Genomic DNA, 15,513 nt, shown 5'->3' with positions numbered 1-15,513 from the left:
ACCTCTGACAGTAAAATCCTTGAGGAAAAAGACTACGTTATTCACCTTTGATTCCCTGGAGTCAAGATGGAGTGCCAGTCTCCTAGAAGGCACCCAGTATACAAATGAATGCAGATTCATTGTTTTCATCGCAAATGCAAAATTGAACTTATATCTTGGGACGGGAGGAGAATTGGCTAAATACAGGAAGACAAAAGTTGAAAAAGATGGAAAATGTTTTGTCCTATAAAATGTTTCCTCAAAATATTTTCCCATAATAATGTCTGTGATCTAATTTAAAACTAGCCTCTTAACAAGTGATCACACAAGTAATCACATTTGGGCTTTATCATTTTTTGGAAAACATCTGGGGTCAGATGATTCAGGAATTCTCTGGCATGTCCACCCAAGGCAGACAGGGTTACACTCACAAAGCACCTGAGATTTCTCAAGGAGAGAATGCGACATCATCACTCCAGGTGGATGGGGACGGGAAATTTTGAGAAAAACAAACAAATTCTGTAGGTTGGAGATATTTCTATCTGAAGATGCACACCTCAAGCTTGAGCGTCCTGCTGTCCAGCACACTTTTGTCGGACGTCGGGTGGCAGTACGAATCCAGCATGTGAATCGCATCTGTCATCCAGTCTTGTAATTCTTTAATCCCAAGAGAGAACTGATTGTGTTCTGCAACGATTCTATCCAGCCTTGACACTTTCTCCTGGAAATGACAGAAACGTTTTTCGAGCTGTCCATCCCGCAGAGACAAATTGTAAAGCTAACGGTTTGTTTGAAACAACGGCAATCAGTCATGGCTTCATACGCTGCCAGATACGAGGCAAGTCTGGCCTAATTCTATGAGATATGTCAAAGATCTTTCTAAATCATAAAACTGTTAGAAAAACTGGCTCAAAAGCAAGAAAAAGTTACAATTGTATGCCTCTCCAATTCTTTATGACTATCATGATTATTTTAAGTCAGTAAAATTTCTCCCTAATGCCTTGTCTGGGAGACTGGTCAAAGTAGATTCTAACTTTCACATATGACATTGGGCTCATCTGACACTACAACCCACATGACCTACATTGTAGCCAGGGTTCTAAAAAAAATAATCTGAGATTTTTGTAATATCTCTAAATTTTAAAACTTGGGACCGTCCGTGTGGTTTTGCATATTAATTATAGGTCAATCTAACACAGTGAAGACTTTACAAGAATAATCTACAGCTCTCAAAACGTTCATATATCGATTACTTTTGGTATCTAAGTAAATACAAAGGAATCGAAAGATGTTCTTCATTCATTCTAAGATGATTCATTCCTTATCTTCACCTAGATATGTGCCAGATTTTATAAAGACAACAAAAGTAACATTCATAGAATAAACATGGGTGTAAACATAGACTATTTACTTCCAGACCTAAGCTAGTGTGACTGCCTCAGTGATGTGTATTGAAGACCCAAATCAACAGACCCTGTAAGTCCACACTTACAGAACAGATGAGGCCAAATTAAAGATCAAATTATACCGGGGTCCCTATATTCTAACACCTGAAATTTCAAAATCTAGGAAACAAAGGTTGTAAGCCACATAAAGCTCAAGATAGGCCTGCACCACACAGTTCAGAATGGGTCTATGTTATACTGGCTGAATGTTCTAAATGAAGTTGTAGTAGGATTCCATTTGTTTTCTTCTAAGCTATTTGAAAAGAGATTTAATCAGTTGCCTGAACCATTGCCAATTTTGAGCTCTGCTCTAGAATCTGAACTGAAACTCTCAATCAACACATCCTTGACTACTATATAATTAATGCACAGATTCAGATGATTTTTAAAAAAATACCAGTATATATACTTTAATAAAATTTAAACTGTTTAGAATTCATGTTTTTCTAAAGCAATTTAATCTGGGATTCTTTAGAACAAAGGCTCTGAGCTTTGCTTTATGTTTATGATTTGAATCTTCCAAATCGAAGCTCTGGGGAACGTATCATTTCAGTATTAAAAGGAATATCTTAAGCAATAATGAAGACTGGAAGTCCTTTCAATTTTTGAAACCTGTTTCGGCCTTTTCAGAGAGCCACATCAAGCCGATGCAACAACAGTGATGAACTCAGATTGCAAGGCGAGGGAAACAGCACACACGCCCCTTACTGCTGACCTGGAGACCCACACTGTCGGCAGGTCAGGACGCAATGCACACCCCGCAGAACCTGCTGCAACTCCAGTTTTGCGACATCAGTACCACACTCACACACAGCACGTGCCAGGCGTTACCTTTGTTAAATTGCTTAGCGCTAGATACTGAGAAGATAGCTGCGACACTCTGTGCCTAAAGCTCTTGCTGGCAGCTTGTCCTTCCCACAGCTGCTGAGCTTTCTCTTTCAGCCTGTTGAGCTGAGGCTCGTAGCAGTGTATTTCCTCAAGGACAGACTGAAAAGCACAAGCAAGTTACTATTCAGAGGCTGGGGAAAAGCACATCGCGGACGAAGCTTTGGCCCGGAGACCATGGAAATCAACACTGGCAGGCCGTCCATGTACTCTGGAGGCTTTATTAGCTCCAATCTACACACCGTGGAGCACAAATCATGGAAGGAGACAAATCATACTTCCAAGGAAAGTCGGAAAACATAAAATCCGCCAGCAATGGGGAAAGAACACACTACATCTCACGGAGGCACAGTCTAACTCAAGGGTGCTGAGCATGCATCTGTAGAGTCGACAGAGGACGGGACAAAGACACGGTCAGATGGGGATCTGGGGAGGCAGGTTCATCACCTGGAGCTTCTGCTGCTCCCTCCTCTTTGCCGGCAGATCATAAAGGCGATTGCTGCTTTCATGGACCATCTTCTCAGTTTTACTCAGCCAGTCCTGGATAGGCTCAGCGCTTACTTCAAAGTCTTTCATTTGGATCTTTAGATTCTGCAAGGTTTTAGACAGTGTCCAGGACAAGAAAATATTTTAATAGCAAGTCCAAGGTCCTTCACTTGGCATTCAAAGTGCACCCAGGCTGGGCACAGTGGCTCACGCCTGTAATCCCAGCACTTTGGGTGGCCGAGGTGGGCAGATAGCTTGAGCTCAGGAGTTCAAGACCAGCCTGGGCAACATGATGTGACCCCGTCTCTACTAAAATACAGAAAATTAGCCAGCTGTGCTGGCAGGTGCCTGTAATCTCAGCTACTCAGGAGGCCGAGGCAGGAGAATTGCTTGAACCCAGGACGTGGAGCTTGTAGTGAGCTGAGATTGTGCCACTCTACTCCAGCCTGGGCGACAGAGGGTGACTCTGTCTCAAAAACATCCACAAAAAAACAAAGTCTGCCCCAAAGTCTGAAACATTCCATCTTTTACCTTGGCACAAATATATTTTTTGAACATCCTTTAAGAACTTTTTAGGGTTCTCCTTTGGAAAATAGAATTTTTACCCCCTAACATTCCAGCCCACTTCTGAGATCACACCCATTTCTCAACTTTCAGAGCATCTGTTGTCTATACCATGCCTATATACTTCATCATAGACAAGGTTGGATTGTGAATTTTCATCTGATGCAGATATGCCTTGTCTCCAAAACTAGACTGCAAGCTCCATGAGGGGAGGGCCCGGGTCTGATACTTCCTAAGACACACCATAGTACCTTACAGGAATGTAAAGAAACGTTAGTCAACATTTGGTTGATTTTCATTAATGGGGGTACAAGAAGTAGCATATCCATGTAGTTTACATGCTTATGTTGTTAATAAATAATTTATTCTGATTTATAAAGTGATAAGAAATACTAAATAATGTTATGTGCTTATCACATAAGAATATCATAAATACTTTCACAGTTACTATGTAGTACCCTAGGTGTAAAATGTGTTTGATAAAGTTTTATATGGTACTATTTAACTTTAGCAAAGGTGTCTGCATCTACTGTGTCTTACTTATAAAGTGGTAGGTGGATGTGAATGTGAATTTGTTATTTATGTTACACTGTGAGTCAACTAAAGGCTATAAAAACAACCAGTACTTTAGGTAGTTTTGTCCGAGAGGGAATACATAAAGGTTAGCTGAAAAATCTAAGTGGCAAGAGCTAATGACGCTTATGAGAGAATAGCTGAAGGTTCCACCTGTATCTGGTCTGGGATGTCTACAGTATGGGGAAAATCACATCTGCCTTACTCACCTCTGAGGGAGATGGGTTAGCTGTAAGAATCCTTTGAAAAGTTAGTATCTCACAAATGTAAAATACCAAAATAACTTCTGGAGTATGCTACTAAAATTTAGGTTGCATGAAGGCAGGGACTTGGTTCTGTTTTATTCTCTGCTATAGCCCCAGAGCCTAGACTAGTCCTTCACAAACAGAAGATGCTCAACAAATATCTGTGGAATAATTAAATTCATAAATTCAAGGTGTTTCCATCTTCCTGCTACTGGAGTCTCATGGGGCCACTTGATACGGTTTGGCTGTGTCCCCACTCAAATCTCATCTTGAATTGCAGTTCCCATAATCCCCATGTGTCTTGGGAGGGAACCGATGGGAGGTAATTGAATCATGGGGTGGTGACCCCCATGCTGCTGTTCTCATGATAGTGAGTTCTCACGAGATCTGACGGTTTTATAATGGGCTTTTCCTGCTTTTGCTCATACTTCTACTTCCTGCCACCATTTGCTTCCCCTTCTGCCATGATTGTAAGTTTCCTGAGGCCTCCCCAACCCTGCAGAATTGTGAGTCGATTAAACCTCTCTCCTTTATAAATTACCCAGTCCTGGGTATGTCCTCAGAGCATTGTGAGAATGAACTAATATGCCACAAAACAGGGCAAATGGGGGACCATGATCAGAAATTTAGGTTTTAAAAGAAAGGAGATGAGAGGGGAGGCGAAGGGGATGGGAGGAGAGAGGAGGGGAGAGAGGAGGGAGGAATAAGGAGACAGGAAGGGGAGATGAGGTGAAGGGGAGGAGAGGGGAGGGGAAGGCAGGGAAGGGAAAGGAAAGGACAGGACAGGACAGGACAGGACAGGAAAGGCAAGGCAAGGCAAGGAAAGGAAAGGAAGAGAAAGGAAAGGAAAGGAAAAGAAAGGAAAGGAAGAGAAAGGAAGGGAAAAAGGAAAGGAAAGAATCAAAACAGATAGACAGATACCTACTCTGAGGGGAACAGCAGATTAAGAAAACAGGCAATTCATGACCCACTCACCCACTCTTGGGCATCTCTTGAACTAGATAACCTTGTAATCAATGCTAAATATGCTACACTCAACAGCTGATGCCCCCCAGGTCAGACCACATAGCATTAATAATTCCTGAAGGATTAAGGAAACATTTCTAGGCACAATGGTTATCACTCTGTTAAATGGAGGGTGCTGGCCATGAAAAAACAGTCACCATTACAAAAGAGAGATCAATGGTCTTGGATCAGGAAAGAATTGAGGAAATACACATTTTCTCCTACTGAATATTATTTCTCTATCATTATCTTTTTCCAACCTTCATCAATAATGATCATAAGCAAATGAAGGATCTATTCTGCCAAAAAGTGTTTTAAAAGGAAAAGATACCCTCTATGTCTCTAAATTTTCCTCTGAAAGAAGAGTCGATACATAAAATAGATAATCTCAGAAGAAAAAAAATAATTATATTGCGGCAGTAACTATTTAATGGTTATAATAGATTCATCTTCTATTGTGTCTGGAAAAAATAAAATTATATAAACATTGTTTCTGCATACTTAATGCCTAAAAACCTACTACCTGGTATTTGCATTAGTTATAATATACACACTCATCTGTAACATTTTGTGGCTTATATAGATATTCCTGTTTATTCTCCTAGACCACCTTCCAGAATTGAGGCAGTTCACATGAAAGGCTAAGTGTTCCGCTGAAATGTAAAACTGACTGTCCCTGCTGGGAGATTGCAAGGGCAGGTCAGTGACAAGAGACCCTAACATGCAAGAAGCTACTTAATTCTTCAGGGAGGCTCCCACTTCTAGCATTTCTAGCATTGGGCTATATCTTATTGTTAGCCCTTTGTCCTCTTACGTTCAGAGATGGAGTGACCAAAATCATTGACAAGGGGACTTTGATATACAGAAACTGTGGTTTCACTAACAACAGCAATAACAAATAACACATAATATTTCCATGTGGATGGCTATATATACCTCCAAAGCAGATTCTTTTTGGTGGAGATTTGAATGAAAATTTTTCCAATCTTCTTTTGCACCTGAAACTTTGGCCTGGATCCCTTTCGCTTTCTCTTTGGTCAGCAGGGTACTCAGAAGTTCCCCTTTGGACAGCATCACGTTTAGCTTGTGCTGACCATTTTCACTTTCTGACAAAAACTCCTACAAAAGAAAATATAGAATTAGGCATAATAAAAATGTTCTGTGTTGTTTCTATTATTTCTTTTCTTTTCTTTCTTTCTTTTTCTTTTCTTTTCTTCTTTTTTTTTTTTTTTTGAGATAGAGTTTCGCTCTGTCACCCAGGCTGGAGTGCAGTGGTGTGATCTCAGCTCACTGCAGCCTCTGCCTTCTGGGTTCAAGCAATTCTCCTGCCTCAGCCTCCTGAGTAGCTGGGACTACAGGTGCATGCTACCGCACCCAGATAATTTTTTTGTATTTTTAGTAGAGATGGGGTTTCACCATGTTGGCCAGGATGGTCTTGATCTCCTGACCTCCTGATCCACCTGCCTCAGTGTCCCGAAGTGCTGGGATTACAGGCATGAGCCACCATGCCCGCCCTCTATTATTTCTTAATAAAGTCAAAGAAAAGGAAATAAACTCTTTTTATTGTATATGTTAAATGACCCAGGTCATCCTTTAATAGTCAAATTGCAAACTACTTTATCTACTAAATTCTGACTTGTCTCAAAAAAGTCATAAAATATTAAAAATTTGATAAAAATAAACAGGAGAAGAAATGAAGACCAAGGGAAAATAAGAGTTGTAAAATAGAATAAACTCTGGCTAAGACTCGTTTACAAAACAAATGCTTTGTAGTTCCATATAGTTGGTGGAGCTGGATTATGATTTTGGCTCTGAGGATCCTAGCTGCCAAAGTAAAAGAGTAAACACAACCAGGGACAAGACTCACAGAGCCCACAGGATAAAAACACACCATCTACTCAGCAGAAGCACAATTCTCTCTAGGAAAAGACAGGAGATGAATTTGCGTGGGGAATCTTATTAAAATAAATGCTATTAAATGGAGCAGATTACATTATTAGTAGTGGCTTACAAAAAAACAACAAGAGAGAGTTTCATAGGGTTGTCCTTATGAGGACAAAGTATAGTTTAATAAAGTGTAGCTATGATATGTACTTTTCCCTTCATGTGGCTAGATCTCAAAGAATAGTCTTCTTCTAGAAAAAATGGGTAGATTCTGTATTCTACAGTTAATTCTCAATAATATTTTCAAGTGCTAAAGAAGAAATTGAAAGCACAAGCTCAAAGTTATTTATTCTGACAAGAAACAGAAGCACAGATATTCTGTTGTAGATTTTGATTAAAGAAACTCTGCCAGGACTTGTGTCTTAACGGATGGCCACCCCTGTCCATGGAGGCATGCTGTGGTGGGAGGGTCAGAGAAAATGCCAAAGGCTGTCCTCTAAAATAGTACTAGCCATGTGCGGTGGCTCACTCTTGTAATCCCAGCGCTTTGGGAGGCCGAGGCGGGCAGATCAGCTGAGCCCAGGAGTTCGAGACCAGCCTGAGCAACACGCTGAAACCCTGTCTCTACCAAAAATACAAAAGTTAGCTGGGCGTGTTGACGCATGTCTGTAATCCCAGCTCCTCAGGAGGCTGAGGCAGGAGGATTGCTTGAACACGGGAGGCAGAGGTTGCAGTGAACCAAGATAGGGCCACTGGACTCCGGCCTGGGTGACAGAGTGAAAACTTTTCTCAAAAAAAAAAAAAAGAAAAGAAAAGAAAAATAATATTGTGTTTCTCCAACACAGAAAAATAGGTGATTGAGGTTCCGCAGTTCTACCCCCAAGCCTGAAACAAAACAGGAAGAATTTTACTATTTATTTTATTTATTTATTTATTTATCTATTTTTTAAGATAGTCTCGCTCTATAGCTCAGTCTGGAGTGTGGTGGCGCGATCTTGGCTCATTGGAATCTCCGTCTCCTGGGTTTAGGCAATTCTCCTGTCTCAGTCTCCCATGTAGATAGGATTATGGGCGCCCACCACCATACTTGGCTATTTTTCATATTTTATTAGTAGAGACAGGGTTTCTCCATGTTGGCCAGGCTGGTCTCAAACTCCTGATCTCAAGTGATCCGCCCTCCCCAGCTTCCCAAAGTCCTGGGATTACAGGTGTGAGCCGCTGCACCTGACTGGGAAGAATTTTAAATGGAGCAAATTTTCAAAGGCAGAGTTGTCCTGTTATATTAAGTTATTAACTAAGAATTTTAAAAGGTGAACTAGATATGAACAATACTGTTTCAGAGCCTGCTCCTACTAGAGACACTTCAAGAACAAGTGCTTACACAATGTTCTACATACCTGCACCATCTGAAAGAAACTCAAACTTCATAACCAATCACTCAGAACTGCTGCTACGTGAAATGAGCGGACATACAAGTACAAAAGGCAATTTCAACAACTGTGCCTCAAAAATGCTATTGAATGAATTAAGGTGGTATGTGAATTGGCACCATGAAGTTACAGTTAGGTAAAGAAAAGACTAGCAAAATAAACCCGAATGAACAAACATAAAATAGACCCACAGCTCTGGCTATCTTAACACACCAGCTTTGTGACCTCACTGACGCTTTTACCCTATTGTACACTGGCAATAATAAATTTACATACCTGAAATGGTTGTTGTGAAAAGTAAATGAGAAAATCCACTTAGAGTGCTCAGGAACAATGCTTATCACATAGAAAAAACGTTTTATTATTTCCTAGATCACTATTAATATGTAAAAATAGTGTGCATTTATATAAATGAATTGGTTCCTCTTCATATACAGAATCAATTGTTTTAAGTGGGGATTTATTTGAAATTTGAATTTCTTAGGCAAAACTTTTATATGCGATGCTCTTCTGAAAAGATCTAGAGAAGCGGTCCCCCACCTTTTTGGCACCAGGGAGTGGCTTCATGGAAGACAATTTTTCCACAGACGGGGTGGGTCGGGGGGATGGTTTCGGGATGAAACTGTTCTACCTCAGATCATCAGGCATTGGTTAGATTCTTACAAGGAGCATATAGCCTAGTTCCTTTGTGTGCACAGTTCACAATGGGGTTCACGCTCCTATGAGAACCTAATGCTGCCACTGATCTGACAGGAGGCGGAGCTCAGGCAGTGATGTTCATTGGCCTGCTGCTCACCTCCTGCTGTGCGGTCTGGTTCCTAACAGGCCAGGGACCCATACCAGTCTGCGGCCCAGGAGTTGGGGACCCTTGATTTGGAAGTAACTTTAATTCACATCAACCCCGCTTCTAGAATTAATTGATAACACCCTTACCTGTATTTTCTGAAGACTAGTTGAAACTTCACTAATATTTTGAGGTATATCAAAGCACTTGGCGGTAGTGATTTTTGCATTAACCAACCACTGCTGAAAATCCCTGAAGGCTTTTCGAAATCTTTGCTGTAAAATCTGTTCTTTATTCTGGCAGCCCTTGGATGCTTGCAAACAAAGACTGAAAGGGTGATGCAAAAGTTTAACAGCAGGGAAAAGTGATAAAGTTGATGAAAATCATGTTTGATAGAATCAGCAGTTCTTAGAATGTGCACTTACCTCATTTAGTAATATATTTAATGCTGAATTAATATTATTTTGAAATTACACCTTAAAATAAACCTCTAGCTTCTAATTTGTATAAAAATATCTTGAACTCCAATAAGGTTCATGCTCACCAATTATACTCTTTAATCAAGCCAGAAACTTTTCCACTGTAGGTACTCAGGTCTCTGGAAAATCGACAAAGTTCATTCAGCTGAGACTTGAGATCCTCTGTTCTAGGCTCCGCTTTTTGCAAAGCATCCAGTATCTCCTGTTCAGAAATAATGAGACAGAGAAGCAAGCACTTACATTGGGTGATCTCCGTATCTTCATACTATACATGCATCAATCATATTATAAGTGACAGAGGAACCAACATAGCAGATTCAATGAAGAAACGAGGCCTCTTTTCAGGATTTCTCTGACAAATAATAGCACCCGGCTCATTTGTCCCTTTTTTCTTGCCATGGATAGACACTCTAGTATCAAATATTGCAAAGTAGTTAAGTGATTAAGTGGTCAAATGACTTAAAAATAAGACAAGAAAAAGAAAAGAGAAAATAGCCTATATTGTTTACAAATAGTCTGACTAGGCCATCAGGAGATATGTATATTTTTTAAAGGTGAAAAGAAATCATTTTAAAGAAAAGCAACACTCATTTTGGATTAAATATGTATATTGAGGGCCAGGTGTGGTGGCTCATGCCTGTAATTCCAGCACTTTGGGAGGCCAAGGTGGTTGGATCACCTGAGGTCAGGAGTTCAAGACCAGCCTGACCACCATGGTAAATCCCATCTCTACTGAAAGTACAAAAATTAGCCAGACGTGGTGGTGGGTGCCTGTAATCCCAGCTACTTGGGAGGCTGAGGCAGGAGAACCACTAGAACCCGGGAGATGGAGGTTGCAGTGAGCCGAGATTGTGCCATTGCACTCCAGCCTGGGGGACAGAATGAAACTCTGTCTCAAAGAAAAAAAAAAAAAATATATATATATATATGTGTGTGTGTGTGTGTGTATATATATATATATATATACAAAATTGAATCCTGTTTCAATGGATTTTATGTAGTATATACAGCTTTTACATTAAAAATTTCTCATAATCCATGAGTCTGGTTTAAATAGTAATTCATTTATTTCATAGTTTCATTCATAAAGTCATCAAGTATTTGCTAAATGTCTACTATGTGCCAAGCATTTTGCTGGATTCTGGGACCCCTCGTCTCCCCATGAATAAAGGTAATATTCTTGTTCTTGAAGAACTCACTATTTAATAGATGAGGGAGACAGGTGAATAGCTGCAGTACTGTGTACACCCAATCCAAAATAAAGCCTTAGGACTTGAAAAGTACACCTCTGAAATCGAGGCCATGGTCAGCTGAGTTACACAAGGTGCTCTGCAATCAGAGTGTTCCTCTCATAGGGTTGTCACAAGGAGCAAATGAAATCATGAATGTCAAATACTTAGCACAGTTCCTAGCACACTAAGTGTCTAATTCATAAAATCAGCAGGAGAATGACTCCCAAATATGTAAACACTGTGTGGATAACGGTAGCACTGAAGCGAAAACCAAAATAAATTGAGGGGGAGGGGCAAAAAGATGAGTAACTACTCAAACAGCTGTTGCTGTGACCATTATTGTATGAGATATTTGTCAAGAGATGGCCCAGATTTGTAGAGAAACCACATCCCTCAACAAACCAGCCCTGTGCTTCATTCCTCGTCCTGGTAAATGGCACCACTGTCCCCCGCTGATGTCAATCAGAAGATCAAGCATCATCCTGGCCTCTCCCTTTGTTTTCCTTCTCGCTCCATGCAAGAGATACCCCCAGGCTAGCTTATTCTGTGTCTCAGCTTCTTTCATCACTCCCCTCTTTGCCTCTGCACATTGACTTTCACAGACCCACTTACATATTCATTATTTCTTTCTGGGGTGGCACTACATCCTCCTAATCTGACTCCTCCTCTCTAGGTTCCTCTCCTGTGTTTTCTGACTCCTCAATGATCCTGCATCTTGATGTTGTTCCTTTACCTCACCTGTCAGGTCACATTTTAATTATACCTCAAGACTCAGCTCAAAGAACAACTCCTTTGAGTACCCCCTACCCTCCTTCCCACCTCTTCGGGCTTCTCAGCTGAGGATACACAGGAAACTTGAGGACATTCATCACAAGGAGTATCCCCATCGCATACTTGTGTATCTCCCCACCTAGACTATGATTATGAGAGCAGGAATGACGTTCTCTTGGTTTGTCAATTCTCTTCTTTTTTTTTTTTTTGAGACGGAGTCTTGCTCTGCTGCCCAGGCTGGAGTGCAGTGCCACAATCTCGGCTCACTGCAAGCTCCGCCTCCTGGGTTCACGCCATTCTCTTGCCTCAGCCTCCCGAGTAGCTGGGACTACAGGCGCCCGCCACCACATTCGGCCAATTTTTTTTTTTTTTTTTTTTTGCATTTTTGGTAGAGATGGGGTTTCACTGTGTTAGCCAGGATGGTCTCGATCTCCTGACCTCGTGATCTGCCCACCTCGGCCTCCCAAAGTGCTGGGATTACAGGCATGAGCCACCGCACCCAGCTGGTTTGTCGATTCTTTATTTAACTCAGTGTGTAGGCTGGAGGAGTCTAAGACATCTTTATTTACAAAAATTCATAAACAACTAAACAATTTCTCTCTGAAATTCTAAACACTAAACTAGGGCCAACTATTTTACACCGTATTGAACCTTTTACTTAAGACAGAACATTGTAAGAACTAAAGAAACTTAGCATTCAACAAAAACATAAAAATACTAGAGATTCAAGTCAGTTACTTAAAAATGGGATGACATTAAAAGTGAAAAGTTTTTGACCAAAACATTACATTTAAAACATTTCTATAACTTCACCCTAAATTAAAGTATGTCAGTAGAGTCTTTCATTATATAAATATCAGCTATATATATTTCTGATTCTGTTAAGTCTTAGAATGCATTTTTTCACCTTATACGGCTTAAGAAAATTATTTCCAACACTAATGTCCCAATGGATATTAAGATAAACGAGTTTTGCAAACACAGTAAATAGAATTATTTTTGCAATATTATATTCTATAGTTTATATGTCATCTGTTTTTATGTTTTAAAGAATTTCTTGAGTATTGTCATCTAATTGCATAAAATAAACACTTGTAATTCTTACTGTGATCAACAAAGACAAGTCCTCCCTAAAAGCAAAACGATGCTCTAAGAGCCTTAGCATATCTACTATTTTGTAAACATTTTCTTACATATTCATTGTGATAGAAATATCTCCACTTTTAGATAAAATGCCATTATTAGAAATAAAAGAAAATATGAATACTGAGAAGCAATGTAGTATTTTCATCGAAAGCACTGACCCTGGGGTCAAATCTGGAAGCAGACATACACAGGGGCTGTCATGTCTGAATTGTTTAATACAACTGAAAACCCATATTTGCTACTGCATTCTCATGTGTATTTTTATAGGCCTCAACTATTACTTTCACTAATAATATCAACGTAAAAAATAATGATAACAGAATAGTAATGTAATCTAGGCACAACCAAATCTTCCCTTTTTAAAAAAATTTCACTCATATTACTGGGATGCAAAGAAAGGGAAAGAAAAAGGAATCAAAACAGTGTAACTGATTTTTTCATATTATATCACGTAGAGCAATGATCAACTTTGTCCCTGTGTGACAGAACTGATTTCTATGGTTTATTCTGGCACATAAATCCAAAAGACGGGAAATGCAACAGAATAACAAAAGCAAACCCCCAAACCTAGAAACATTATAAATAAAGTAGAATAAAGAGGTAGAAGGCTTTATTTTACGGCATGCTGCATTTGTTTCAAATACTTGATTTAAAACCAGACACTGCTGGAAATACTACATGACTTTCTTACTGGCAGGAGCTATTTTGAAATGATTGTAATATAAATAGGAGCAGAGAAGTTTACTAAACTTCCTTTTAAGGACATCCATGAATCAGGGCATTATAAAACTGGAAGTATTGAAAAGGCTTTCAAAGATAGCGTTTAACAGTGAAAGAAAGGATGAGGAGGTTAAGCTTTTGCTCATTCTTCAGTCTCCCTCGTAGGCTTCCCTTTCTCACACTCTAAAGAAGCTGCCATTAGCTCTAAAAAAAAAAAAAAAAAAAAAAAAAAAGTCCCGGGAAGGTGACCAGGGAGTGTGACGTAGAGTTCTGTTAACGGGCTAATTCAAGAACAGATGTCAAAATCACACAGAGGAGAGCTAATCGGAGCAAAAACTATTCATTATGTTTTAGGAGATTACCAAATGAGTCCTTTAAGGCTATAAATTCAATCATTTAGTTGTATGAAATAGTTAACTGGCAAGAAAACAGCTATGACTCTCTGTCTATTTATGCCCCTGCCCACAGGCCATTTTTCAGACTGAATGGCTGAATACAGTATTACTAACTGTTACACCATAGGAATGAAAGTAAAATGTCTCCACTAACAACGAATGTTTCCTACCGCACATAATAACCCAAATCTTTATTTTTACAAAAGTTTGATATGTGAGAAAAGGAAACAAATCAGACTTTGCTTATTTAACAAGATAAATGCTTCTTCCAAGTGTGCATGTTGCATGTTTTTCGTTAGCAAGATTTTTTTTTTTTTAGGAATGATGAAAGTCAAAACATTTTTTTAAGCATAACCACCAATAGAAAACAGGAAGCCAACTTACTTGTCCTTTGTGCCAGCATTCCACTATCTCCTCATCCGTGTTCTTGCCTTCCAGGAGGGTTAACTGCTGAGCCCAGGTTTTCAGAAGGGCACTGAACTCTTGTAGGGCCTGCTCCAGTTGAGCCGCTTGGCCTGAGAATTCCTGCTCCGAAAGGGCCATCTGGCTGACCAGGTTCTCCAAACAGCTCTGCGTTTGGAATACACTGTCTTCCCACTGCTTCCAGTCGGCACGCAGGGCCTGCATCTCCGTGTGCATGAGCTCACACCCACTGGCAGTTGTGTTCTGTTTCACTTCAGGAGCCAGCGACTCCACTCTGCTGAGGCGGCTTGCCCCAATCTCTCTGGAATCTATCAGCTCCTGTAATGGAATATCACCATGGTAACCAAAGAGCCTGTGAGTCACTTGGACTGCAAGTTTTCAACTGTGTACACAGGGGGACCCTGTCCTGCTAGGAAGTTTTAAGAAGTGTGCCACAAGCACCCAGAATCAATTCATCTGCCCGCTCTTAAATTATAATAGCGGGAGTTGTCATCATGAACACCTAAGGCTTATGGCAAAAAAAAAAAAAAAAAAAAAAATCCCGAGAATCCTCAATATCCGGAAACAGACTAAAGAGACACCCTGAAATCAGGCATTATTTGCATACGTGAAAACGTTTAGATAGTGACTCAAGTGTTTGCCTGTGGTGGATTGCTCTTGTAAATGATCCAACCCATATTTCCCTCAAAGTGGATGCTGAATTAATAAAGATTGTGGCAGAACTGTGTTCTGCTCATGGTCTCTATCCTCAATTCATCTTCTTCCACAGGGTGGTGGCTTAAATCACACTTCCATTCTACTAGGAATCAAGCAGACCCATTGCAGCAAAAGAAGGAGCCCAACTCAATTCCAAATACTTCAATACTAAGTAAATATTTTTGTAGGATATAAAATGAATAATTCATTCATGGATTGACTTACGCAAAAGTTTAAAGTAACCTCTAGAATGAGTTCATTTATTAGTATTTTTTTAACCTTAAAAAAGTCATTAGAAATTTAACGGTTTAGCTACAGCCAAGTTAACAATTTAGCTTGGTCTTAAAGCACACAAATACTCTAAAGGACAA

The 15,513-nt window shown here is 39.9% G+C and overlaps 1 protein-coding gene across 2 annotated transcripts in view; it reads right to left on the bottom strand.

Moving 5' to 3' along the window:
• The window catches only part of SYNE1 (spectrin repeat containing nuclear envelope protein 1), a 528,817-nt gene that overhangs the window by 248,661 nt on the left and 264,643 nt on the right, over nt 1–15,513 (bottom strand). For both annotated transcript variants that reach the window (XM_025384518.1, XM_025384520.1), the window contains 7 exons: nt 14,408–14,764; nt 9,825–9,961; nt 9,430–9,607; nt 6,119–6,301; nt 2,757–2,900; nt 2,256–2,411; nt 536–700 (listed from right to left, as the gene is read on the bottom strand). In XM_025384518.1, coding sequence (XP_025240303.1) covers nt 536–700; nt 2,256–2,411; nt 2,757–2,900; nt 6,119–6,301; nt 9,430–9,607; nt 9,825–9,961; nt 14,408–14,764 — 1,320 coding nt within the window. The remainder of the gene's footprint in view (nt 1–535; nt 701–2,255; nt 2,412–2,756; nt 2,901–6,118; nt 6,302–9,429; nt 9,608–9,824; nt 9,962–14,407; nt 14,765–15,513) is intronic.

This window comes from Theropithecus gelada, chromosome 4 (genome assembly GCF_003255815.1).
Source record: "Theropithecus gelada isolate Dixy chromosome 4, Tgel_1.0, whole genome shotgun sequence".
In the NCBI taxonomy this organism is placed as follows: domain Eukaryota; kingdom Metazoa; phylum Chordata; class Mammalia; order Primates; family Cercopithecidae; genus Theropithecus; species Theropithecus gelada.
This window is presented reverse-complemented; position numbering and strand designations above follow the sequence as displayed.